Genomic DNA, 27,496 nt, shown 5'->3' on the forward strand with positions numbered 1-27,496 from the left:
AGAAATGTAGCTGAGGATGGCCTCGAACATCATCCATCATCCAAGTGGTGGGGCTTCAGGCATGCATCGCCATGCCTGGCCCTGTACACTTTCTTATCTAAAGGCCTGCTTCCTAGAAATTAACTGGATGCCACACATCATGATTTATTTTGCAACCCTGGAGCTGGAACCCAGGCCTTCACCGGACGCTGAAAAAGGCCGAATTCTGTAGCTCATGGATTACATATCTCAGAGTTTTATGTCCAAGTCCACAGAGGGATCTTGTCTACTGGAGTCAAACTGAAGGACCGTGTGAATGGCAGGTGTGGAGTTTGAGGCCAGCCTGGGCTACATTGTGAGACCCTATCTCAAGAACACCATGAAGGAGCTCGGTATACCGCTCACTAGGTAGGAGCGATTGCTCAACATTCACCAGGCCCTGGGTTCAATAACCCTGACTCTGCATAAACCAGGTGTGGTCAGCTGGGCATGGTGACGCAGACCTTTAGTCCTAGTCCTTGGGAAGCAGAGGCAGAGGCAGAGGCAGAGGCAGGGGGATCTCTGTGTGTTCTAGGCTAGCCTGGTCTACCGAGTGAATTCCAGAACAGCCCAGACTATGTGAAGAAACCCAGTCTCACAAAACCAGGAAAAAACAAAACAACAACAAAACAACAACAACAAAGAGCTTCCTCTCCAGCTCCAAATTCCTCTATAGCTCCCATCTCCCTCCTCCAGCCCTGCCCTAGGACTGAACTGCACCCAGCCACGCGCTGCATTCCCCAGCCTGATTCCCGGCTGTTCCCTGCCTGGAATAGCTTGCTCCACATTCCACTGGAAACCTGCCCACCCGACCTGTCCCTACCTCCCCTCCTCCCCGTGCAAGGGCAAGCACTCTGCCACTGAGCGTGAGTGCTCCAGAGAACCTTCTGGATGGATGAGGGCCAGCCTGCCATGCCCCTCCACTTCACTGCCCCTCTCCCCCTGACCCCCACATTTCTCTATGTGGGGAGTATAAGATCCTGAACCACTGGGTCAGGGCTGTCCCCTTCATCTCCCAGAAGCCCCAGGTCTCATACAACCCCACTGCACTCCTGTTTGATTGACAAGCACCCTGGACTTCACACAACTGAGGCCAACCAGGCAGAGTGATCCAGAACGTGGGCAGCCTTGATTTTACGCCTCATTTCTTCCTATTTTTTTTTCTATTCCTATGCACACAGAGGCCAGATGTTGACATCAGGTATCTTCCTCGATCCGCTCTCCACTTTGTCTAGCTCGGCGATTCTGCTAGACGGGCTGGAGACACCCCGTCTCAGCCCCTCCACAGTGCTGGCATTAGAGGCATAAGCGCCATCTGGCTTTTGGTATGTCGGTCCTGGGGATCCAAATTCAGGTCTCCAAACTCAGGTCCTCGAGTCTGCATGGCAAACACTTTATCAGCGGCCATCTCCCAGCCCTTCTCGCTGTCTCTTCTCTACTCCTCAGCTGCCAGAAAGGGAAGGTAAAACCAGCTTGTGCGGCCAGTTGGTGCAAAATGTCCTCCTTAAGGGAGAGACCTGGAGCGGGGCTGAGAATCACATGGTTCTTAGGGTGATGCCCTCGGGGACTCAGGTTTAGACCAGCCCTGCCTGGTCAGAAGGAGAGAGACCTGAGTCTCTGGGGCAAGAGTGTGACATGGGTACCCCCTGAGTGTGGCCATGTGGCTCTGTCTTGGGCATGTGCCTTCTCTCTCCCTGCTTGCAGCTTTGATTTCAGGCCTGCATTACTGCAAAGTCATTGGTACCCGCCACACCTCACTTCCGCTTCTGACTGCTCTCCATAAAACCCCAGGGCTCAGCACACCTGCAGAAGCCATGTTAAGGGACCCCCATGCATTTCTGCTGCAGCTCAGAGCCGGCGTGGCACACTCACAACTGCCTCGTGCTCCAGAGGGCAGCTGTGACCCCGGCCTACCCACCCACACCCCTGTGCTTGCTCCTCAGTCTCCAGAGTTCCGCTTGGTATCCACCTGTGGACCCCTCTACAGCAGCAGCCAGGGACTCAGGAGGGCTCAGTACCTGTCTTCTAGACCTCTCCACACAGGGCTGACTCAGTGGTGAGCCAGCCTGAAGACTTCTGCTGGGACTCTTGGGGAAGAGGCTGAGCAGGGTGCTATCAGGGACCATGTCATAGCAAGAGCCCACCCGAGAAGGGATACCAACTTAAAAGGCAACAAAACCAAAAAGGCCGGAGTCAGAATTCCTGCTACCATCCTCTGGGCACCTGGAACGAGCTGTCCCTGAAGCTGTCTCGACCATCAAGTTCCAGTCACAGCCAACACACCTTTCTCTCTCTCTCTTTCTCCTTCAACACGGAACTTGACTCCAGGACACTATACGCCCAAATCAGGTCGTAACCCTGTTCCTCTAAAGACGGTTTCTTCCTTACTTCTCTTCCCAGATCCTAGTGCTTCAGAAGCAGCGGGCCCAGATTCATCCGCTAGGCAAAGACTTCCCAGGCTGCAACTCAGTTGCCTGCAAGTTCATCTGCTCTTTGGGGTGACGAGCGAGGCGTGCGTACATTAAACAGTCAACGTGCACCCAGGGAAAGAAAAGGCAAGCCCTGATTGTTCCTGTGTCCACTGGAGACTCGGTCTCACACTCCACCTATGGAAAGCCCAGCATCTCCTCCCTGACCCCTCCCACCCACCCCCACCCACCCACCCTCCCACCACCCACCCACCCTCCACCCCCTCACCCCCCACCAGCGGCAGAAAAGCTGTGCCTTGGAAGCCATGACAGCTGTTGACATTACGCGCCCATTTTGGGGTTATCTGTGTTTCAGACTCACTGTGCCCCCCTCCTGGCCTCCTGACAGCTCTGTCCCACGGACAGGGAGGACGCCAGTGCGCACGGCTTGCCTCTGCCTTCTTGTTCGCATCTTTAGAGTAAGTGGGGCTCACACCCCAGGTGGCCTTTAGCCACTCTGAGGCAGGACCTAATGGATAAATGTCCCCGGTGCCACCCAGTGGAAAGGCAGCTCTGAGAGGTCCTGTGTACTTCTTTTTTTTTTTTGTTTTTGTTTTTTTGTTTTTTCGAGACAGGGTTTCTCTGTGTAACTTTGCGCCTTTCCTGGTACTCGCTTTGGAGACCAGGCTGGCCTCGAACTCACAGAGATCCGCCTGCCTCTGCCTCCCGAGTGCTGGGATTAAAGGCGTGCGCCACCACCGCCCGGCCCTGTGTACTTCTTAGCAGCTCCAGCAGGGCTGAGTGTCCACAGCCCGGGGTGTGGCCTTGTCACCAGGCCTTCCGTTCACCTTTCCCCTTTCCCTGTCACACACCGCCTCAGGGGTCACCTCTCAAGTGTAGGTTTTGCTGGAAGCCCTGGTTACCAGCTCTTCCTGAGAGTCCCAAGTGAGGACAATGTCTCACTACCTGGACAGTCTCTTCCTCTCCAGGGTGGTCATGCTGGAGCTCAGTCCTTCCCTAATTTTTTTTTTTTTTTTTTTGAGACAAGGTTTCTCTCTGTAGCCCTGACTGTCCTGGAACTCACTCTGCAGACCAGGCTGGCCTTGAACTCACAGAGATCCACCGGCCTCTGCCTCCCAAGTGCTGGGATTAAAGGTGCGCGCCACCATCTCCTGGCTAGTCCTTCTCTTCTATACGAGGCCATAAACTCCTGGGACTCCCCCCCATCCCTCCCCCACTCACAGCACCTGCCAACCCCTCGGATGCACACAAACTCCTCTCCCTTAGGAGCCTGCGGGCCTGGACCCAACTTCCACCTGGGCCACACAGCCAGCCTCTCACTCCCCTTCACTGCCCACCAGCCACCTTCACCTTGATGCCCCTGAGGCTCCTCCTGCCACAGGGCCTTTGCACAGGTCATTCCTCCTGCCTGGAACTCATTCCCCCTCCTCCTCCTTTATCCTTACTGATTCTGCCAATCACCTCCTGGAAAAACCCCATGAGCCCATCCCAGACGAAACCACAAGGCAGAAGGAAGAGAATGTTGTCCCCTGACCTCCACACACTGTGGTACATACACACACACACACACACACACACACACACACACACACACACACACACACACATAAAAAAAAATACATGTTAAAATCACCCATATGTGATTCACATACCACAACATTTACCCTTCATAGAATAAAGTCCAGGGATTTTCAGAATATTCCGAGGTGTGCAACCACCACCGCTGTCTAATTCCAGAACTTTTCCCTCATCTCCAAAGAAACCCTGCACCCATTAGCCATTCACCACTGCCCCAGTCCCCGCCCCACCCATCTACATTCTGTCCTGGATCTGCCCAATCCAGAAATCTCAGATACATGGGCGGCACACAGCTTTCTGTGTCTGAATTCACTGGTCATGAATTCTTCAAGGTTCACCTACGGGGTAGAGCATGCTCATGACTCAAGTCTTTTTCAGGGCTGAGTCATATTCCATGGTGTGGAATAAGGATGGCCACATTTCCGTATTCACTTCCTAATTGGGCATTCTTTCCATCTGTCAGATCTGATGAGTAATGCTACTGTGAGAATCTGTAGTTTTCCTTCCTGGGTGTTATTTTTGCTTCTGAGAAAGGGTCTCACACAGCTCAGGTTAGTCTAGAATTTGATAACAGAGTCAAGGATGATTTTAAACTCCTAATTCTCCAGCTGTACTTTCCCAAGTCCTAGGATTCCAGACATGAGCCATCAAGCCAGCTTGTGTAAGTTTTATCTTTTTCAAATGTGCATATGTGTGTGCCTGAATGTGGGTACGTGTACACATGAGTGCAGATTCTCACGGAGGCCAGAAGAGGGCAACGGATGCCCTGACCCTGGAGTTACAGGCAGTTGTGAGCCTCCAAATGTGGGGGTTTATGAACCACCGAACCAGGGTCCTTAGAAAGAGCAGCAAGTGCTCTGAACTGCTGAGCCATCTCTGCAGGCCCCTGTACAGGTTTTTTACATGGACCCAGGTTCAGTTCTCTTGGGTATCCATCCAGAACTTCCAGTCCCTATAAACATATGCTCCGTGGGACAGCAGCCAGGGCTAGGCAGTTCTTACCATCCCAGTCTCTGTGCCTCCTACACAGTCAACAGTCACTTGAATGAATGAATGAATGAATGAATGATGAATGGATGAATGAATGAATCTGAAGTAGCAATCATTGAATTGCATGCCCTCTCTCGAATGCTGGTGACCTGGGCTTCCAGTCCAGCTCTGCCCATGCCCAGTTGTGTGTCCTCAGGCCAACAGCGTGCACTCTCACGCTCTGGCTCTGGCGCTCGCTCTCTCTCTCTCTCTCTCTCTCTCTCTCTCTCTCTCTCTCTCTCTCTCTTCCTCTCTCCCTCCTACCTTCTTAGGTAGAATGGGGAAAACAGGGCGATTCTTCCCACGGGATCCTGGCCCACAACTCGGGTTCCCACACCGCCTCAGCACCAGCCTGCTGCTCACCTCGGTCTCCTCCTCCCCATTCTGGCCGCGCTCGCCCTGCAGCCTCTCGCGGAGCTTCCCGAGTTCTGCCCGCAGGCTGCCCATCTCCTGCTCCTTGGTCTGCAGGTCGGCCTCAAGCTCCACCTTCTGCTCAATCAGGGCCTTCCCCTGGGCCTCCACCACTGTGACCCGGTGCCGAAGGTCGTGGTTGATCTTCATCAGCCTCGTCTGCTGCTGCTGCAGCTGGAGGGAGAAAGAGGCATCGAGTGAGGCTGCCACGGACAGTGAACCAGGCTGCGTACGGCACAAGGGAAACCCTCTTTGAGTAGAACATGCACAGCATAAACAGCTTTCAAATTTGTTTCTATTTTTATGACTGCTGACAAGGAAGGATACACACATGGGCTTTTTTTTTTTTTTCAGATTTATTTATTTTCTTTCCCCGCTTCGGTTTTTCGGGACAGGGTTTCTCTGTGTAGTTTTGGTGCCTTTCCTGGATCTCGCTCTGCAGCCCAGGCTGGCCTCGAACTCACAGAGATCCGCCTGGCTCTGCCTCCTGAGTGCTGGGATTAAAGGCGTGCGCCACCACCGCCCGGCTTATTTATTCTTTATGTGGCTATGTGTTTTGCCTATGTGTACGTCTGTGCACCACATGTGTGCCTGGTGCCTGTGAAGGCCAGAAGAAGGCGTCAGATCTCCTGAGACTGGGGTTGCAAACAGTTAGGACCTGTCACGTGGGTGCTGGGAACTGAACTGGACTCCTCTGGAAGAGCAGCCAGTGCTCTTAACCGTGGGGCCATCTCTCCGGCCCCACCCCCACCTCCGCCCCACGGTTTCTGAAAGGAAGACCCTGGCTCTTGCTGCTGCCATGAAGGAGGAGAGTGGACTCGGGTCAGCGTGGGTCACTTACAGCCTCGACGTCCTCGTTCTTCAGGCCAAGCTCCCTGTCTTTGGCTCGGATCTCATCCCTCTGCTTGTCCACCACCTCCTTCAGCCTCTTCATCACCTGCCGCTCACGCTCGGACATGCCTGGGTGAAGTCGAGACCCGCAGGTGAGCCACCTCCCCTCCGCGTAAGCCCCCCATAGTGTCGAAGTGCAAGCGGGCCAGAGCTCTCCCCCAACCCTCCACCCCCACCCCGTACCTCGCCGTCTCTCCCTCTCTCTTCCATCTGCCTGAGGCTCTTCATTCTGACCTCTTTCCGATCATTGCACACAAACAAGATTCCTTTCCCTGGTCCCCTCTGCACAATGGCTCCCCTCCCCCACCTGGAAACTCTCCCACCCACTGCCTTCACTTTCACAGCACCTGACAGTAAGAATGTCATGACATGGAATGAGATCTACATGAACAGCCTGGACATGAGTGGGGGTAGTGAAAGGCGAGGGTCGAGGGAAAGAGAGCTTGGGGGAGCAGGAGATCCCAGCTGGATCAACAACAGAGAGGGAGAACAAGGAATAGGAGACCATGGTAAATGAAGACCACATGAGAATAGGAAGAAGCAAAGTGCTAGAGAGGCCCACAGAAATCCACAAAGATACCCCCACAACAGACTGCTGGCAATGGTCGAGAGACAGCCCGAACTGACCTACTCTGGTGATGGGATGGCCAAACACCCTAATTGTCGTGCTAGAAACCTCATCCAACTACTGAGGGATCTGGATGCAGAGATCCATGATTAGGCCCTGGGTGGATCTCTGGGAGTCCAATTAGCGAGAATGAGGAGGGTTTATATGAGCGAGAATTGTTGAGACCAAGGTTGGATAAAGCACAGGGACAAATAGCCAAATGAATGGAAACACATGAACTATGAACCAATGGCTGAGGGGTCCCCACTGGATCAGGCCCTCTGAATGGGTGAGACAGTTGATTGGCTTGATCTGTTTGGGAGGCATCCAGGCAATGGGACCAGGTCCTGTGCTCATTGCATGAGTTGGCTGTTTGAAACCTGGGGCTTATGCAGGGTCGCTTGGCTCAGCCTGGGAGGAGGGGACTGGACCTGCCTGGACTGAGTCTACCAGGTTGACCTCAGTCTGTGGGGAAGGCTCTGCCCTGGAGGAGATGGGAATGGGATGGGGGCTGGGGGGAAGGTGAGGGGGACGGGAGCGGGGAGAACAAGGGAATCCGTGGCTGATATGTAGAACTGAATTGTATTGCAAAATAAAAATAAAAAAAAAGAATGTCATGACAGACTGGGCGGCGGTGGCACACGCCCTTGATCCCAGCACTCGGGAGGCAGAGCCAGGAGGATCTCTGTGAGTTCGAGGCCGGCCTGGTCTACAGAGCCAGTTCCAGGACAGGCACCAAAACTACACAGAGAAACCCTGTCTCGAAAACAAAATAAAACAAGACAAAACAAAATAATGTCATGACAGACATGACCCCACACAGGGACCTAGAGGTTAGCCTCCAAAGTTCACTCGAACCCTGTAAGCCACACTTGGCTGTGTGGCTCTGGGCTCTCCTCTGCCTCTGTTTCCAAATTCATGAAACTGGATGGTAGCAGCTTGGGGAATGGGTGGAGCCAACACACACACCATACTATTAGGACACAGGATTTGGTGGGCAGCCAGGACAGCTCCCCTCCACTACCCCAAGAGACCATGGTTGAGGCGGGCAAGGTACTGAGCAGCAGGCCTCCCACACAGAAGGTGCCTTCCAGTCACTCCTTTCAGGCATTTGGTAAAGCAGGGTGGGGTGGCGCACGCCTTTAGTCCGAGCACTCGGGAGGCAGAGCCAGGCGGATCTCTGTGAGTTCGAGGCCAGCCTGGGCTACAGAGTGAGATCCAGGGCAGCCAGGGCTACACAGAGAAACCCCGTCAGCAAACAATGACAACAAAAGACAAAACAAGAAACAAAAGTCAAAAGCAAAAAGAGGGGGTTGGACGGGGAGCTGGCTCAGTGGTCAGGAGCACTTGCTGCTCTTTCAGGGGACCCGGGTTCAGCTCCCAGCACCCACATGGTGACCCACGGCACTAGGCACACGCGTCGTGCACAGACATACATGCAGGCAGACACACAAACAAAATAAACTCTACAAGAAACAACAAAAGCGACTGTGTGGTCAGCTTTGCTCTGTTCCCGGCGACAGAGTCACTGCCCCCGAGCCCAAGGGCCATTGGCAGACCCACGCGAGTCCCTCTGCACCCCTTCTGTCCTGTGCTGGGCAGTCAATTCACAGCCCTGTGTGTCCAGCTCTATAGCTAGACAGAGTCCCAGAGAGATTTAGAGGGGATTTCCGTTTTGTTTTGTTTTTCTGAGACAGAGTTTCTCTACATAGCTCTGGTTGTCCTGTGACTCCATCTGTAGACCAGGCTGGCCTGGAACTCACGGAGACCCTCCTGCCTCTGTCTCCCGAGTGCTGATATTAAAGATGAGAGCCACCAATGCCTGGCTACTAGAGGGGATTTTTTTTTTATTTTATTTACTTTTATTTTATGTGCATTGGTGTTTTGCCTGCGTGTATGTCTGCGTGAGGGTGTCAGATCTTGGAGTTACAGACGGTTATGAGCTGCCATGTGGGTTCTGGGAATTGAACCCAGGTCCTCTGGAAGAGCAGCCAGTGCTCCCAAGCACTGAGCCATCTCTCCAGCCCCCAGAGGGAATTTTTTAATCTGTAAGACTTCTGCGGTGAGATATAAGAGACCTAAGCACAGCACCTGCCACTACTCACAAATCCAGACGCCCACGTAGGGAGAGGTCCTCTGAGCACTCCTCTTCCCCCTAGCTCCCCTGTACAGAAATCTGACCCCTGAACCTGAGTCCTCAGGTGGCCCTTGGACCCCAGCCCTGCTCCATGTCACTCCTGACTGGGACTCAAGGTCACCAGCACCGGCCCTCTTTATCCCAGGGCACTGCCTGCCCCATGCCTGTTCCTCTAGCAGGTGGGGAACACTTGGCTCCTGCTGTGTTCCCATGGTTTCCCCACAAAATAAAAATAACCTTGAAGGCAGCCTGGCATCTGCCTGCCTCTTCGCTCGGGCAGGGGCTGTAGGCATGGAGAACACCGCCAGTTCTGTGGAAGCTGGGCACACTCAATGCTAAGCCCATCTCCTGTGCACACCTGAGGCTGGTCCACACGGGTCAGCAGGGCCTGGGAAAGCTGCAAGGGAAGAGCCACAGTCCCAGAGGGAAGGGGCCACAGGGAAAGCAGCTCAGGGCTGCCCAAGGCCTCTGAGGCTTCCTTAGAGTGGGCAGTGGGGTTCCCAGATCACACCCAGAAGCCTCTGGGTGCATGGTAGGACTATCATAGGTAAAACCAAGACTTTTTTTCCCTAAATAAAATGATTCCACAATTCCACTCCTAGAATCGGACCCCATAGAGCTGAAACCAGGTCTCCCACAAACACCCAAAAGATATTCACAGCAGCCCCAAAGTGGATGAAACCAGAAAGCCCTGTCTGTGGATGAATGATAGACATGGTCCATCTATGAAATGGAATAGTATGCAGCTATGAAAAGAGACAGAGAACCACTGACGTTACTAAAATATAGACAGACCCTGAAAACACTAAACTAAGAAGGCAGACAAACTTATAAGAGAGGTGCGACTCCTGCCTCGTCCCTTTCAGCCTGGGCAACAGAGGCACACAAAGGTCTTGTGAGTCCGTCAGATGACGTGGCAAGTCAGTGCTGGGGTCCAGAGTCACAGCTGTGTGGCCTGGCTCCAGACAGTAACACTCCGATGTCTAATCCACCAAACACTTCTCCACAAAAAGAACACCCATGAGAAGAGAATTCCAGACCAGGATTCCACTGTCTATGTTTTGTTTTTCCTTCAGTCCTTATCGGTACCTTATTTCATTTGTTTTGAATTTTATTACGTTTATTTGTGTGTATCTGTGTGTATGGGTATGCATGTGTCTGTGTGTGTGTGTCTGTGTATGTGTATATGTATGTGTGTGTATGTGTATGCATGTGTCTGTGTCTGTGTGTCTGTGTGTATGGGTATGCATGTGTACGTGTGTGTGTCTCTGTGTATGTGTACATGTATGTGCTGTGTGCGTGTGTACATGTGCATGTCACACTCACTTGTGAGGAGGTCAGAGGACAATGCACAAGAGTCCATTCTCTCCCTTTACCGTGTGGGACCTGGGGGTTAAACCCATGTGGTCAGGCTTAGCCAGAAGCACTGTGCCCACTGAACCATCTCGCTGGCCCTTGTATGTTTTGTTTGTTTGTTTTAATTGTTTTATTACTTTCCTTTTTTTTTTTTTTTTTTTTTTTGAGATAAGATTTCTCTGTGTTACAGCCCTGGCTATCCTGGAACATGCTGTGTAGACCAGGCTGGCCTTGAACTCACAGAGATCCACCTGCCGCTGCCTCCTGACTGCTGGGATTACAGGCGTGCGCCACCACAGCTGGTGTGTGCAATGCCTGGGATCCAACCCAGCACCTCATGCATGCTAGGCAAGGACTCTATTGACTGAGCCACAACCCCAGCCCCATACTTTATCCTTTCAATGTTGTAACCACAGATTCTACAGGGCCCTCATCCTGTCCATCAAACCAGAGGGTGTGGCTTTATGTGGACAGCCAGGGGTTTCTCAGGCTGAAGAGCCAGCAGCCAGGTGTGATAGTGTACTCCTTTAATCCCAGCACTCAGGAGGCAGAGCTCTGTAAATTGGAGGCTAGCCTGGTCTACAAAGCACGTTCCAGGAAAGCCAGAGCTACACAATGAGACCTTGTCTCAAAAACAAAACAAGCCGGGCAGTGGTAGCACCCCAGGAGAGAGTCAGGCATGAAGGTCCCAGGTAAGTTTATGGGACAGGTGGCAATTGATGGCCTCCAGTGCCAATCAAATCAGAATTGCTGTCCCCATCGTAGTCACCCTGTCCTGTGACCACAACCTACAATCTCTAAACACAGAGAACAATCCCAACCGTGGACCCCTCTGATCGTATCTCCAGCCACCCTCAGCTGCGACCATCTTCTCTTACCCTAGCCTTCTAGGTTTCCCTCAAACACTCCTACCCCAGGGCCTTGGCATGTACCACCTGTACATGGCACTAAGGTGACTCCATGTACCACTTCATTAGGGCTGAACTGTGACCATCCCAATGACTGGATGACCTAAAGCAACTGCAAGTTGCTACCCTATGCCCCCATCTCAGCTCTCACAAAGTGTCAGCTGGCATACATCAAAACAAGACATCTATGTAGTGTTCACATACTTGCTGCCTATCCCCGCTATGCTCAAACAAAGTTTCCAGTGGCCAGGGTCTGGCTTGTCCAATGTGTCCCAGGGCCCAGAGGAACCATGTAGGAGGGCAGAAAACCGTGACAGCTAATTGAGTTCATATCCACATCTGTAATCTGGACATCCACATCCACATCTGTAATCCGAGAGTCAACATGTGATTCCCATCTGCCCACGGAGGCTAAAGGCTCCAGAACTGAGGCAGCCGCCTGAGTGGTCATGGGGATCACTGGGACGGGGTGCCTCACCTTCCTGCTTCTGGAACTCCTCCTCAGAGAAGCCCACGTCTTTGTGGTTGAGGTTGGTCATCAGTTGCTTATTCTCCTCCTGCAGCTGGGCGATCTGGGACAGGAGGTCCTGCGCCTCGCCCCGCCACACATCCTCCACCAGCTCCAGCTCCTGTAGGGAGGACAGCAAGGGTCAGAGCAGGATCAGAGCCATCTAGGATCTCACCTGTCCATCCAAGAACTGCTCTGTTTGTGTGACTTGGAGTCACCCCCTTCACCCAATAGAAGCGGGTCTCCAGCAGGTGGCACACAGAGCCACACAGGGCCTCTTCTGCTGGTGTGTGCACCAAAGTGACATGGTCCATGTCCAGGCCACACCTGTGTTCTCCAGCTGTGTGGATAAGCCATCCCTGGCTACAGAGTCCCGACATTCCCCAGTCACCTCTTCAAGGCACAAAGAGGCTGCAGAGGTCCTGTGACAGGGCCATAGTGCCAGGGTTCCTCTGCTCTCTGGGAAAGACATCTACTCAAGGCAGCCTGAGCAGCTTGCAATAACCACTCAGAGCCTCAGTTTCCCTCAGTGAGGGAACCAAAAACTTTCAGGTTTGAAAGACATGGAAGAAAATTAGTGAGATTATTCCATTACCAGCTGTTTGTGGAGGCTGAGGCTGAGGCAGGAGGATGTCTTCAAGTTAAGAGGTTAACCTAGACTATAAGAACATCTCAGAGAAAAAAAATCTATGCAATTTCAAAAAGGACGGGGGTAGTGGCCCAGAGGTTAAGAGAGTGAACTGCTCTAACAGAGGATGTGAGTTTCGTTCCCAATACCTTCAGTCACATGTTCACACCCATACACAGACACACAAACCCACACATTATTAAAAAGGATTAAAAACAGGAGCTGAGCAGTGGTGGCGCACGCCTTTAATCCCAGCACTCGAGAGGCAGATCTCTGAGTTCGAGGCCAGCCTGATCTACACCGCAAGTTCCAAGATAACTAGGACTACACAGAGAAACCCTGTCTTGGGAAAAAGAAAAAAAGGAAGAAGAAGCTGAGACTTGGGGTGAGTCAGAGGCTAGCCTGGGCCACTCCTCCCCCACCAAAAAATAAAGAAGACCCAGGAAAGAAAAGACAGGCCCACACCTACATGATCATGTATACATTCAGAGGTCTGGAACAATGGTTCTCAACCTTCCTAACACTGAGATCTTTTTTTTTTTTTTTTTTTTTTTTTTTTGGTTTTTCGAGACAGGGTTTCTCTGTGTAGCTTTGCGCCTTTCCTGGAACTCGCTTTGGAGACCAGGCTGGCCTCGAACTCACAGAGATCCACCTGGCTCTGCCTCCCGAGTGCTGGGATTAAAGGCGTGCGCCATCACCGCCCGGCAAGATCTTTTAATATAGTCCTTTATGATGTGGTGACCCCTGCCCCCAACCATAACATTTTCATAGCTACTTTATATCTGTAATTTTGCTACTGTTATGAATCGTAATGTAAATATCTGTGTTTTCTGATGGTCTCAGGCAACCCCTGTGAAAGGGTCTTTTGATTCCCCCTGAAGGGGTCATGACCCACAGGTTGAGAACTGCTGGAAATGTTGCTCACAGCAGGAAAAAGCCAGCCAGCGTCCACCAGCCCAGGAGGCATAAATCAAACCGACCTCTCCCAACAACGGGCTATCATCTGGACATAAAAAGGAATGAAATGTTGCTAACATGATCCCCAGCTAAGAAGAGAAGCCAGGTTAAAAGGTTAAAAAAAAAAAAAAAAAAGTCACACAGTCCGCAATGCCATTTCTATGAAATGTCCCAACGGGCACATCCACAGTGGCAGAGGTAACCTGGGGCTTCTGGCCAGAGCTCTGAGAGGCACTGGGAGTGATGGTTAGTGCGCACAGGTTCCTCTTCAGAGGCAATGCAAACATTCTCAGTCGTTCAACTGTGAACACGGAAGCAACCACTCGGAGGCCTGAAGGAGGCTGGGGCGCACCATGGCGGTGGCCTCGGCTACAAGCCAAGCTGAGGGACAGCAACTTGCATCCTGTCAACACAAGCTTGCTTGTTTAAGGTGCTGGGAATGGAACCCAGGGCCTCACAAGTATCCTCCAGCTGAACGGCAGCCATAGCCCCTCAATTGGGTGATTCTAGGCAGGGGCTCTACCACTGAGCCACACCCCAACCCTCACTGGGGGATTCTAGTCAGGGGCTCTACCACTGAGCCACACCCCAGCCCCTCACTGGGGGACTCTAGGCAGGGGCTCTACCACTGAGTCACACCCCAGTCCCTCACTGGGGGATTCTAGGCAGGAGCTCTACCACTGAGCCACACTCCCAACCCCTCATTGGGGGATTCTAGGCAGTTACTCTACTACTGAGCCACACTCCAGCCCCTCAATGGGGGATTCTAGGCAGGGGCTCTACCAATGAGCCACATCTGCTGACCTCTTTTCAGACATGGTCTCACTAAGTTGTCCAAACTGATCTTGAACTCACTCTGTAGCATAGGCAGACCTTGTTTTGATTTTCCTGCTTCAACCTCCCCAGTAGCTAGGATTACAGGCTTGTACCACCAGGCCTGGATATGCCAACCCAGGCTTGAACTCTGTTCCTACTACAAACAGCTGATCTTGGGCAAGTTCTTTAAACCGTGGATGTCCGAGAAATGACAACAGTATGTCCCTTTGAGGACTGCTGGGAAGAGGAGATAGTCAGCTGGATGGGAAGGGTTTAAAATGGCACTGGGGACACAGAAGGTGCCATCACAGTCAGGATGTGGCCACCCTTCCCCTCCTACAGTCTGTCACAGGCTGGCTAGGTGGCCAGACATCCAGCACCACCCTCCCTCATCTCCTAGAGACGTTCCCCCATCCCTTCTTCTCTGCCCGGAAACTGGCCCGTGACTATGTACACCGACAGCTGGTTCAAGGTCACAAGCCGAGTGAAGTGTCACGTTAGGCAGAGAAGAGATGGAGTAATGGTCAGGGACCGTCCTGCACACAGGGGTGGCCTGGAAACGGGGCCAGACCCTTCCTCTGACCCCGGCTGGGACAGGCTGAACACAGAGAGGCCTGAGTGACTATCAGGAGTAACCAGCTAAGCAGATGGAACCGTGGCCCCCACAAAGACACCCATGTGCTAGTCCCCAGAACCTAACAGTATGTCACCTTCTACAGCAAAAGGGACTTTGGCCTCCAGAAGATCTGGTGGGTCGATGTGACCATAGAGTTCTTGTCAAAGGTCAGCAGGGGTCAGAGTGGGAGGGCGAGGCATAGGCTAGCACCTAGAAGATGTTACACACTGGCTCTGAGGGTGAAGGAAGGGGCCATAAACCGGGGGATGCAGACCACAGAAGCCGAAAAATGCAAAGATTTCCCCTAGAGCATCCTAAATCAATGGAGCCTCCCTGACACCCTGGGGTGTTTTGTGTTTTTTTTAATGTTATAGTTTTTGGTGCTGGGGACAGTGCCCAGGGCCTTGCACACCTCAAGCACCCTCCCTCAGCCCTTTGTGTATTGTTTGAGACAGAGCATCATTAAGTTGCCCAGATTGGCCTAAAACTTGCCACCCTCCTGCCTCAGCCTGCCAAATGCACCACCAGGTCCAGCTGTTGAGCGTCACCCATTTCTGACTCCTGGCTTCCAGAATGGTTACCCAGTCCTGTCCACTGTACTTCAGTGACCCACTGCACGAATTACAACACATTTCTCCTTTGAACCTTTAGTGCTGTAATGTTATATCGGCCACAGGAGATGAATATAGATTTTAGCCACAGTTGGGGTTTTTTTTTTCCTCTCATGTAGCCCAGGTTGGCCTCAAACTCCCTACGTAGACGAGGCTGAACTTGACATCCTCACCTTCTCCACTTTCAAGTGTTAGGATTACAGGCATGCTTACCATGTCTGGTTTCTACGGTGCTGGGATTCGAACCCAGGTCCTCATGCAAGCTAGGTAAGCACTTTACCAGCTGGGCTACAGCCCAGTCCTTTTCTCTTTTTCCTTTTTTTTTTTTAAGATTTTTTTTTTTTTTCAGAGCTGAGGACCGAACCCAGGGCCTTGCGCTTGCTAGGCAAGCGCTCTACCACTGAGCTAAATCCCCAACCTCAAAGATTTATTTTTAATCATATGTAGGTGTGTGTGTCTGCTTGTGGGTATGGGCCTCCCCCAAGACCTCTCCGTGGCTGGCTCCTCACTTCACCCAGTCCTCAAGGCAGACAATGCCGCATCAGGAACTTCCCCGACAGTCTCCCTCCCTCCTAGACAACCTCCATCATGGCTCCCTGTTTTACTTCCTTCACGGCACTTAATCATAAGCGGACATCCCTGTTTATTTTTAAATGTATGCACTCACGCTAGGACAGGTGAAATACATGCTGGATTCCAAACGGGAGGTTACGAGAAGAATGGGGGCCCATTCTCATCAGGCCTGACTTGACCAGGGACCCGTATGGTAGAAGGACACAGTGACTCCTGTGGCTTGTCCTCTGACTTCCACGTGTGTAGCTCCTGGCCATAAATAAAATAAATAAATAAATAAATGTAATAAAATGTTTTAACTTAAAAAAAAAAAAAAAGGGGATGGAGCCCGGGGCTGTGGCTCAGTATGTAGGGTGCTTGCCCGGCATGCACAAAGCCTTGGTACCATTCCCAGGCCCAGTGGCTCACACCCATATTTCCAGCACCAGGGAGGTAAGAGGCAGGAGGATCGGAGGGTCAAGGTCATCCTCTGATGTATAACAAGTTCTAGGCCAGCCTAGGATACATCAGACCCTGCCTCAAAAATAGAAAATAAATAAATGAAAACTGTATGCAGGCTAGGCATGGCGATGCATGCCTTTAATCCTAGGGAGGCAGAAGCAGGTGGCTCTCTGTTGAGTTCAAGTCCAGCCTAGTCTACAGAGAGGATTCCAGAGAAACCTTGTTTCAAGCAAAAAAAAAAAAAAAAAAAAAGGTTAAAAAATATTTTTTAAAAAAGTATTGGATCCTGAGAGATGGCTCAGCAGTCAAGAGCACTGGCTGCTCTTCCAGAGGACCCGGGTTCAATTCCCAGCACCCACATGGGGGCTCACAACCATCTATAACTCCAGTCATCTTCTTCTGGCCGTTGTGAGCATGAAGCATGTGGCCCACAGACATACATGCAGGCAAAACACTTATATATAAAAACCAAAATTAAATAATAAGTACTCAACAATTCTTATACCAGGGGGCGGTGGAGGAGCACCTGCCTAGCACGCTTGAGGCCCTGGATTTCACCTGCAGCACCACAGAGAAACTAGAACACAGCAATTTTTATGCTGAATCCGTGCGAGAACGAAAGTGTCATGGATATACATGGTTTCCATTCTCTGTGTGAAAATAAACTTCACATGTTTCCTCCTAGCATGTACTTCCTGTTGCTATGGAATGGCATGGCCCTAGTACTGCAGGCCCACAGGGGCCAGACCTTCACTTGCATCCCCAAGTCCCCAGAAGGGTGCCGGGAACACGGGAAGTACATCTGGGGTTTGGGGGTGTGGAGTGTAGAGGGCTTGCTGAGCATGAATCCCAGCTTTACAACTCTATCCATGTGATTGCTGAGTGAACAACACACACGGTGTGCTCCGTGCAGGCATACCCACGCAGCCCCCCACTCTCCGTATTCTGTCACCCACCTGCTGCCTGACTTGAGGACCCGACTCGGCTTCCCTCTGCTTGGTACTGCCCACATCGCCCGGGAGAGCACTTTGAGCAGCATGGCATGCCCATAGGGTTGTGCACTGCCTAATCAGGCAGAACCAGGAGTCCGTGGCCTGGGGTTGAGCCATGAGCCCAATGGGGTAAGTCTATGTGTCTGTGGAAGGGTAGGACGCAGCCATTCTGAAGCTATGTTTACAGAGAGAGAGGGAAGGGTGGGAGGGTAGGGGGAGCCGGGAGCCAGATCAAGGGCTGCTGAGGTTTTTGTGGGAGGGGAAAAAAAAAAAATAGCTCGAAGCTGTCTCTGGTTGTAGAAGAGACCCGAGGACGAAGGGGCCTGTTCTGACCCTACGGAGAAGCCACACAAAGAGGCCCGGGCTGGGGAGGAGGGGTTCCACTCTAGCTGTTTACAAACAAGCCCTGGTGCCAGCTTCCTGGCTGCAGCTGGTGATATTCTGAAGCAACAAGTGCAGCTGAGAATTCCAGCTGACTCTGGTGACCTGTGATGGCCCAGCCCAGGCACAGCAGAAAGCAAGCATTGGGAGGGGACACGAAAAAGTGCCAGCAGGACCTCCAGCAGACACCCGGCCTGAGCCCATAGTCAGGATTCAGCTGGACGGCAAGGACCTCCCTCCCGGAGGCCCTCCAGGAGAGGTGGAATATCTGGGGGGAAGGGGGAAGTAGAAATGCCTAGGTGGGGGCATCAATAACCCCTGGGGGCATCTCAGTGTGTCTCCCCAGAAAACCTCTGAGCCTTGGGCCTCTAGTGACAAACACCTTTACCCAATGGATCATCTTGCCCGCCCCAGGTTCTGGCCTATGCCCTTTGTGTCCACTGGCTGCCCCCAACCCAAGGCTCATCACTGTCCTCCAGGGTGGGGACTGAGATTGTCTCGGGATAGCAGAGGGCACCGTGACACAGACAGGATAGCGATCTGTCCCAGAGCCCATGGCCTGCCAACTTGTGGGGTTTAAAACCAGGCTGTCTGGCTCCAGCGTCCCAGCGATCCTGAGATTCTGGAAATTAATTACAGGACCGAGGGAGGCACTTTCCGGCTCCAAGTGTGACCCTGGAAATGCAGCTGGCTTTGAGGAGCACAGTTTCCTTCCTGACCCCAGGGCACAGGACAAGGGGTGGGGTGGGGGGGATAAACACAGCCAGGCCTGACCATAATGCTCACACACACACACACACACACACACACACACACACACACACACACACACACCCATGGCCTGTCCTCCGGGTGAGGCCGAACACCTAGTTTTGACCGTTGTCTCAGAAAACTTAAGGTCCATCCCAACAGTACACAATAGAGGATGGCCTGCCAGGGAGTTTCAGAGAGGCCAACCAAACTTCCTGAGGCCACACAGCAAGCCAGAACAGGTTCCAGCATCCAGAGAAAAGGAGTTTCCTCCCATCCCCAGTCGGAAGAGGTCCGTCAAAAGCTAGCGGCCCAGGCTGAGGTTTGGGCAGGAAACCACATGTCTCCCACTTCCCTACCCCGGGCACCTAGTCTGGTCTGGTCTGGTCTCCCAAAGGCAGATGACAGCTCTTGGGGCAGAGGGTGGGCCTGAAAGCCACTTGGAGCTATTCGGTGCCCTGATTCAACCAGACTGGGGAAGAGACCCCGGAAGTATCTCCCGAGGGCAGGGACTCCCGTCGGTAACCTGGGGTGAATCCCTTTTGCATCCGGACCCTCTGCTTCCTCATCCGTAAAGTGAAGAATATCCTCACTTTATAGTTTTAAAAGAATCAAAGGCAAGCCCAAGGCCGGGAAGGCACCTCGGGGTGCAGGCGAATAAACTGGGGGGACCCTGGGAAGAAAGTTGCTACCACGAAGCCCGGGATGGGGGCTCAGGACTGGCGCTCACTCTGAGGGCTCTGAGGGACTTCAGATAGGATGAAAAGGAAGGGCTGGACATCTAGTGTCACACCTTGGTCACAAAGAAGGGTGGGCGGGGACTGACTTCCTTCCTGGAATAAAATAATACTAAGTACTGTGCCCACTGCATCCCATTTGATCCTTGTAGGTGGGTTCTACTGTAATCACCGTCGGACAGACCAGGAAACAAAGCTCAGAGAGCCTCAGCAAGTTACCCAAGGTCACACAGCGACTCAGTGCTCCAAGCCGGGCCAAGACGACCAGGGCCTCCCTCCCCCCTCCCTCCCAACACCCCTTGAACATTCTCTTGTACTCTAGGCACTGTGTACACTCATCCACAAGGAAACTAGCGGCTGCCCAGAACCGAATGGCACCCAAGGAGTCGGAGCCCCTTGCCCGGACCGGCAGACTGAGGCCTCCGCCCACCTTCTGATGCTTGCGCTCCTTCTCGATGCGGTCCATCCTCTCCACGCGCAGCCGGTCCAGCTCCAGGCGCAGCTCGTCCAGCTCGGGCGCGACATGGTGCCGGCTAACCAGCACCTCGAGGATCTCCAGGACCCTCACGACCTTGGGCATGAGACGCGCGATGGCCTCGCAGCCGTGTTGGTCGATGACCCTCTCGAACTCGTGGCCCACGAGCGACGCGATGTCGTACACGTCCATGACGGTCAGCTCCGCCACGTTCTTCTCCAGCGCCGACAGGGCGGCGGGCGGCGACCCCAGCGGCTCCTCCATGGCCCCGCGCGGGCCCCGCGCCCTCCGTCCACTCGCGTAACTCGTGAACTTGGGGGGCGGGAGTTGGGTGTGGGTGGCGGGGGGGAGAGCTGGAGCACCGCGGGGAGGATGGCGAGGGCGGCGGCGCGTGCGCAGGCCCGCGGCGCCTCCCGACTTGCGGCTCCGACACCGAGCGATGGTCGACGCGGGTCCCGGCCTGGGAGGCGGGTGGCGCCCGGTGCCCGGAGGGACCGCGGCCCGGAGACTCCTCCCGGGGAGGTGAATCCAAACTTTGGAAACGCCTAGTGACTCCGGGTGGCCGGCTCCTCCCCGCGGGGACGCTGCGAGGCGACGTGGGCTGGGAGAGGGGCGCGCGTCTCCGTCCCCCGGGGGTCCCGGTGCGGCAGCCCCCGCTGGTCCCGAAGCTCCGCCCCTGGCTCCGGTCCCGCCTCCCGGGCTCCGGTCCCCGCGACCCCAGCCCTGCTCCGCCTCCTCCAGCCGCGCTCCGCCTCCCGGGCAGCGGGGAGGCCACCGCGCACGGCCATTGGCGGCTGCAGGAGGGGGCGGAGTCTGTCTGCGGAGGGATAGGGTCATGGGGTGGGCTCACCCTGCTGCGATCCAGCTCGTGCAGGACCCCGGCAGCTAGAGGCTCTCAGCTCCTCCGTTTCTCACCTCGACTCCACGGCTCCCCACCCTGCACTTCAGCAGGCGCCTCGGGGACAGCAGCCCACAGCGCATAGGGGTCCTCGGTCCCCAGAGCCACCCAGTGCACTACCCCGACTTCAGCTCATCCTGGGGAACCTCTGACCCCCTCAGGTCTACTCTCCCCTCGGCTCCGCTGTCTACCCCAACTCGGTGGCACACCACCCTGTGCTCCAGCAGAATCTCAGGCGACTTCAGCCAACAACGCAAAGTGTCCTCGGTCTCCGAAGCCGCTGGCTGCCCCGCTTGCCCCGCCACTAACTCATAGCTGCTTACAGCCAAAACGTCACTTGTCGGTGGAAGAAGACTGGCTGGGGATTTGGGTCTCAGTCCCAAGACTGGTCCTGAGCTCCTTTCGTCCTTTGGCTTCGCCAAATCCACTTGTCCATCAGACTCCATTCCACACCAAGAGAGACTATCCTGAATCTGCCCCCAGCCCCAACTATTCTGTTCCCACGCGTGGAGGAGGAACCCCGTGAATTCCCACCATCGTGAACTGCCTACTACATACATAGCATTAGGTTCTGCTTGAGGAGGCCTCCACTTGTCTGACTGAGAGGTCCCTGGCTCTTCAGGACAGAAATTTTGTTGGTTTTGTTTGTTTTGAGTGGCTACCTGCAACTCGCTATGAAGACCAGGTTGGTTTTCAAACTCATAGAGATCCTCTTGCCTCTGCCTCCTGAGTGCTAGGATTAAAGCACATTTTATCTCATTTACATAAAAAAATTGAGAAAGCCTAGAGGTTGCAGTAGCCCCCACCTCAATCTCTGGGTTTTTTTGTCATCGTCCCCCCCCCCCCCCCTCTCTCTCTCTCTGTGTGTGTGTATGTGCGGTCTCAGTTACAAACCCCCAACCACTGTCTGGAAACATTCGATCTTTCCAGAAAGAAACAATTTATAAATTTTAAATAACTTTAAATACAGTATATTATTAGAGTAATCCTACTTTATTGTTAAAAAGCCTTACTCTTGAGCCGGGCAGTGTTGGCGCACGCCTTTAATCCCAGCACTCAGGAGGCAGAGGCAGGCGGATCTCTGTGAGTTCCAGGACAGCCTGGTCTACAGAGTGAGTTCCAGGACAGCCAGAACTACACAGAGAAACCCTGTCTCAAAAAACAAAACCAACCAAACAAAAATCCTAACTCTTGAACTGTGCCTAATTTATGAATTAAACTTTATCACAGAGAAATGTATAAAGAAACTGGGCAGTAGTGGAACATGCCTTTAGTCCCATCACTGGGGAAACAGAGGCAGGGGAATCACTGAGTTCCAGGCCAACCTGGTCTACAGAGTGAGTTCCAGGACAGACATAGCTACATGGAGAAACTTTGTTTCAACAAAACAAACAGACAATATATATACTGTAGCTGGGTTTTTGTCTGACCCCCAGGCTGCTGCACTGGAGGCTGCTACACTGAATGGGGTGGCTGTACTGAGATCAGTAGCACTGGGAGCTACTTCACAGGAGGAAAACTGTTGCACTGGAGGCTGCACTTTCCTGTGGAATCTGCTGAACATCTGGCAGGTAGCTGACCAACACAGCCCAGCTCAGCACCGGGAGAACTCTCTCCCGCTCTGTTCCAAGCGCACTGTGCATTTTAGCTTATTTAATTATTTAATGTGTCTGTAAACCCTGGGGCGACTGTATCACTCCAAAACTGTCTCGAGTGTGTGTGTGTGTGTGTGTGTGTGTGTGTGTGTGTGTGTGTGTGTGTGTGTTGGGGGCGGGGCAAGGTTTCTCTGTGAAGCCCTGGCTGTCCTGGAACTTGCTGTATAGGCCAAGTTGGCCTCGAACTCAGAGATCTGTCTGCTTCTGTTTCTCAGAGTGATAAAGGTGTGCACCACCACCACCCAGCTGTGTATATACACGTTTTTAAAGCAGAGTGAATATAGACCTACTAAAGATATCCAAGGACGAACTCTCAAGAGAAGGAAGCGGTCCAAGAGAGGAATACCCTTATTTTATTTATAAACTGAGCCATCTTGTTGACCCTATTTAATTTATTTAATTAATTAACCAACCAATGGATTTCTCTATGTAACCTTGGCTGTCCTGGAACTCACTCTGTAGCCCAGGCTGGCCTTGAACTCACAGAGATCCACCTGCCTCTGCCTCCCGAGTGCTGGGATAAAAGGCGTATGCCACCATCGCCTGGTTTATCAATCAGTTTTGAAACAAGATCTCACTGTGTAGGGTTGGTTGGCCTGGAACTCACTATATAGACCAAGACCAGGCTGGCCTTGAACACGTAAAGATCTTCCTGTCTGTTCTCCAGAGTGCTGGGATTGCAGGTGTGTACTGTGGTGCTCAGCTCCATCTTTAGAATTTTATTAAAGTAAACCGTGCACCTGTTCAGAAAGGTAAATATATTCTCCCAGAGTTGAGGAGGGATATATCAACAGTGACCCAACATGGCATCAGCCGCATACCCAGTTTTACACTTAGCTGGGTGGGGAGATCAGAGAAGGCTTCCTGGAGGAGGAGGGCCTCCGGTGCAGAATAAAAGGCAAAGGTCACAAAACACCTGTGACATTTGTGCAAAGGCTCTGCTGTGTGTTCATCAGCCGGCTTAGTTGGAGCCAGGGCAGGCTGGCAACAGAGGGAAACCCTCAGAGGGGGTAAGATAGTTACCATGGTAACCAACAGACTATAAGCCATTCATCAAGCAGTGTGAGCTGGGGGTCTGGCGGCACACACCTGCAACGCCAGCATGCTGGATGTGGAGGCAGGGGGACCATGAAGTGTGTGGGGGGGAGCAGATCAAGGACTTGATGAGTGATGTAGCAAGCTCAGAGGGTAATTGTCACCAAGTCTTGTGACTGGGGTTCCATCCCCAGGACTCACAGTCCAAGGACAGAATGGACTCTGCAAAGTGTCCTCTGACTCTGAGTGTGCTAGGATGTGGGTGGCCACATGTGTGCCTACACGCAAAAATTAACAATTTGAAATCTGGGTGAGGTCCTGCACTCAGAAGTCAGAGGCAGGCAGATCTCTGTGTGAGTTTCAGGCCAGCAAGGACTAAAAAGTAGGACACCAGCTCACCAGGTGGTGGTGATGTACACATTTAATCCCAGCACTGAGGAGGCAGAAACAGCAAATGTCTGAGTTCGAGGCCAGCCTGGTCTACAGAGTGAGTTCCTTGACAGCCGGAGCTACACAGAGAAACCCTGTCTTGAAAAACAAAACAAGCCAGGCTGTGGTGGCACACACCTTTAATCCCAGCACTTGGGAGGCAGAGTCAGGCAGATCTCTGTGATTTCAAGGCCAGCCTGGTCTACAGAGCAAGATCTAGGACAGGCATCAAAACAACACAGAGAAACCCTGTCTCGAAAAACAAACAAACAAACAAAAAACAAACAAACAAAATAAATGAATAAATACATATACATACATAAGTAAATAAAAGAAAAAAAGAACTACACAGAGAAACCCTGTCTTGAAAAACAAACAAAAAAAAAGAAAGAAAGAAAGAAAAGAAAAGAAAAAGAAAAAAGAAAAAAGAAATTGACTGTGGAGCCAAGTTCACATTGCTGTTGTAGAACCACAGTATGGCTTCAGGAAAATCACTGCCTTTTTATCTGGATTATTTTCATTTGTGAAATAGGAAACAGTTTCTATCATAGAGATTTTTGTCCCTTGTGGTTTTTGATGAGGAGTGTTTAAAGCATGTGAAGTCCCCAGAAAGGCTGTTGGTGTCTTTTAGATCTATTTTTTTTTTTTTTTTTTCTCGAGACAGGGTTTCTCTGTGTAGCTTTGCGCCTTTCCTGGTACTCGCTTTGGAGACCAGGCTGACCTCGAACTCACAGAGATCCGCCTGCCTCTGCCTCCCGAGTGCTGGGATTAAAGGCGTGCGCCACCACCGCCTGGCTAGATCTATTTTTTTTTTAAAGATTTATTTATTTATTATGTATACAGTGTTCTGCTTGCATGTATCCCTGCAGGCCAGAAGAGGGCGCCAGATCTCATTGTAGATGGTTGTGAGCCACCATGTGGTTGCTGGGAATTGAACTCAGGACCTCTGGAAGAACAGCCAGTGCTCTTAACCGCTGAGCCATCTCTCGAGACCTAGATTTATTTTTTATACAATCATCTCCATTAATGCAACCCTTCATTTCTTAAAAAAAAATCTTTTATTTATTTATGCCTGTGCGGTGGGTAGGGGCTGGGTGCTTAAAGAGGCCAGAAGAGGGCGTCAGATCCCCTGGAGCTGGAGTTATAAGTTGTGAGCTGCCCTGTGGGTGCTGGGAACTGAACATGGGTCCTCTGCAAGACCAGCCAGTTCTTCTAACCAGTGACCCATCTCTCCAGCCCTGTTTTGTTTGTTGTTTGAGCTAAGGTTGTCGTGTGCAGGTCAGGCTGGCTCTGAACTCCTGGTGATCCTCCTGCCTCCACTTGCTGGGTGATGGGATGACAGGTGTGGGTCACATTGCAGGGTTTCAAACAAGGATTCTCAAGATGTGGCCTGCCTCTATTTCTCTTGCTCCTCTGAATCTCTCTCCCCCTCTCTAGACATCATCCCGGCTTCCCTACGTGAACCTGTGAATCTGCTCGCACGTATTCTAAAATCCCATCCCTCCTGAGGCCTCCAAGGGGCTGAGCTGGGATCTCAAGTCTCTGCCAAGGTGGGACGGATATGGTAAACCAGGATCACAACATCCCAGCTTCCACAGAAGAACCCAAGAATGCTGCTTCACTGAGACTCACAATGATGGTCCACCCAGCCTAAAAGGAAGCTCTGGTCTTGAGTGGAGAATAGGACTGAATGAATGCTGAGTGGGGCGTGGCGGGCAAGTGTGGGCTGGTGATGGAGTGTGAGATAATAGAAACAGCAGAGAGGCTTACATCCCAGTGCTTAGGAGCCTGAGGGTCAGGAGTTCAAAGCCAGCCTGGACTACACAGTGAAACACTGCCCCTTCTCAAAAAAATAAAATAAGTAAGTAAATAAATAGGAAGAAAGCAAAGAAAAGAGGCCAGCCTGCTGGAGGACCCATCCATTCCAAACGGAACTGAACCTCATTGAAATAGGCACAGTGGGTGGAGAGAGCCTCTGAGGCTACTCTGAAATTCCAGCTCCTGGGGGTGGGCACAGCTTTCTTCTGGGCTCCACAGACTCCAGCCTGCACACACACACACACACACACACACACACACACACACACACACACACACATACACACATAAAAATAAATTGTTAAGACACAGGCAGTCAGCCGGCGGGGGTGGCGCACGCCTTAATCCCAGTACTCAGGAGGTAGAGCCAGGCAGATCTCTGTGAGTTCAAGGCCAGCCTGGACTACAGAGTGAGATCCAGGACAGGCACCAAAACTACATAGAGAAACTCTGTCTCAAAAAAAAAATCATCTTATTTAAAAATAAAACTTCACCGGTCAACTGTATGGCTTTTGCTAGTCTTGGTGGCTTGTGTTTGTAATCCTCACACTTGGGGGATAAAGACAGGAGGTTCAAGGGTTCAAAGCTGGAGCTGGAGGGATAGCTCAGTAAAGGCATCTGCTGATAACCTGAATTTTATCCCCGCGACCCACTCCTGGAAGTTGTCCTCTGACCTCCACACAGGCGTGTGTGCTTACACAAATCAGATATTAAAAAAGAAAAGCTGGGCAGTGGTGGCACACACCTTTAATCTCAGCACTTGGGAGGCAGACGCAGGCAGGTCTCTGAGTTCAGGGCCAGCCTGGTCTACAGAGCCTGGTCTTTCAGGGCTTACAGGGCTACACAGAGAAATCCTGTCTCAAAAGGTCCTGTGTTATGAGATTCTGTCTCAAAACTATTTATTTCTTTAGACCTGGCATGGTGGCACACACCTTTAACCCCAGCACTCAGGAGGCAGAGGCAGGTGGATCTCCATATGTCTGAGTTCTACATAGTGAGTTCCAGGCTAGCCAGCGTAATGGGTCTCTCTTTGGACTGTCAACTGCAGAATAATGACATGGAGACTTCTTATTAATTATGAAAGCTTGGCCTTAGCTTAGGCTCATTCCCAACTAGCTCCTAAAACTTAAATTAATCTGTTTATATTAATCTACATTCTGTCACGTGGCTCGTTACCTCTCCTCAGTACTATATATTCAACTTCCTCTGAGTCTAGCTGGTGAATCTCAGATTCTTTCCCAGAGTTCCTATCTCTCCAGGAAGTCCCGCCTATCCTCTCCTGCCTAGCTATTGGCTGTTCAGCTCTTTATTAAACCAATCTGATGAGGCAGGTGAGGAAGGACAGAGGCACTACTTCCCACAGTGTCCAAAAAGATTATCCCCAAAACAAGCCAAGGATACATAACAAGACCCTGATTCAAAAAGGCTTTGGGTTGTTATATGGCTCAAGGGGAGAGGTGCTTGCCACCAAGCCTGAGGACCTGAGTTCTAGTACCAGGTCTTACCTGGTAAAAGGAGAGAGCCAACTCCCAAGCATTATCTACTGCTTGTCGTACACTTGGTGACATATCCCTCCCTGCCAAATGAATAAACAGATAAATTAAAAACGCCTCCCTGCAAAGGCTTTCTTCTTTGGTTTTTTGGCCTTTTAAATAAAGACCAGGATTTCAAAGAATGACAGCATCCACGGACTCTTGACCAACGTCGATTCCGCTGTGGGGGAGAAGAAGAAATACTTGTGCCAGCGGCAGGAATGGGATCGCACAGACGAAAACTCCCCAGAGGGCGTGGGGAGAAAACTCCAGGCCGGTG

General features: G+C 52.1%; 1 protein-coding gene and 1 long non-coding RNA gene across 5 annotated transcripts in view; one reads left to right on the plus strand and one right to left on the minus strand.

The window, feature by feature from the left end:
- The window catches only part of Rilpl1 (Rab interacting lysosomal protein like 1), a 36,418-nt gene extending 15,601 nt beyond the window's left edge, over window positions 1–20,817 (minus strand). For all 3 annotated transcript variants that reach the window (XM_052755444.1, XM_052755443.1, XM_052755445.1), the window contains exons 1-4: window positions 19,805–20,817; window positions 11,843–11,993; window positions 6,307–6,425; window positions 5,418–5,639 (exon numbers count right to left, since the gene is read on the minus strand). In XM_052755444.1, coding sequence (XP_052611404.1) covers window positions 5,418–5,639; window positions 6,307–6,425; window positions 11,843–11,993; window positions 19,805–20,686 — 1,374 coding nt within the window. In that variant the 5' untranslated portion in view covers window positions 20,687–20,817. The remainder of the gene's footprint in view (window positions 1–5,417; window positions 5,640–6,306; window positions 6,426–11,842; window positions 11,994–19,804) is intronic.
- Window positions 20,818–20,987: 170 nt separating this feature from the next.
- LOC128121055 (uncharacterized) lies at window positions 20,988–27,294 on the plus strand. Of its 2 annotated transcripts, none has more exons than XR_008222053.1 (2): window positions 20,988–21,432; window positions 25,304–27,294. It is a non-coding gene; the product is annotated as an uncharacterized LOC128121055 (long non-coding RNA). The 2 variants fall into 2 exon arrangements; XR_008222052.1 differs by lacking the exon at window positions 20,988–21,432 and adding an exon at window positions 21,586–22,318.
- The last annotated feature ends 202 nt before the right edge of the window (window positions 27,295–27,496 follow it).

Source organism: Peromyscus californicus, unplaced genomic scaffold (genome assembly GCF_007827085.1).
Source record: "Peromyscus californicus insignis strain IS unplaced genomic scaffold, ASM782708v3 Scaffold_2__1_contigs__length_46816999, whole genome shotgun sequence".
NCBI classification, from domain to species: Eukaryota; Metazoa; Chordata; class Mammalia; order Rodentia; family Cricetidae; genus Peromyscus; species Peromyscus californicus.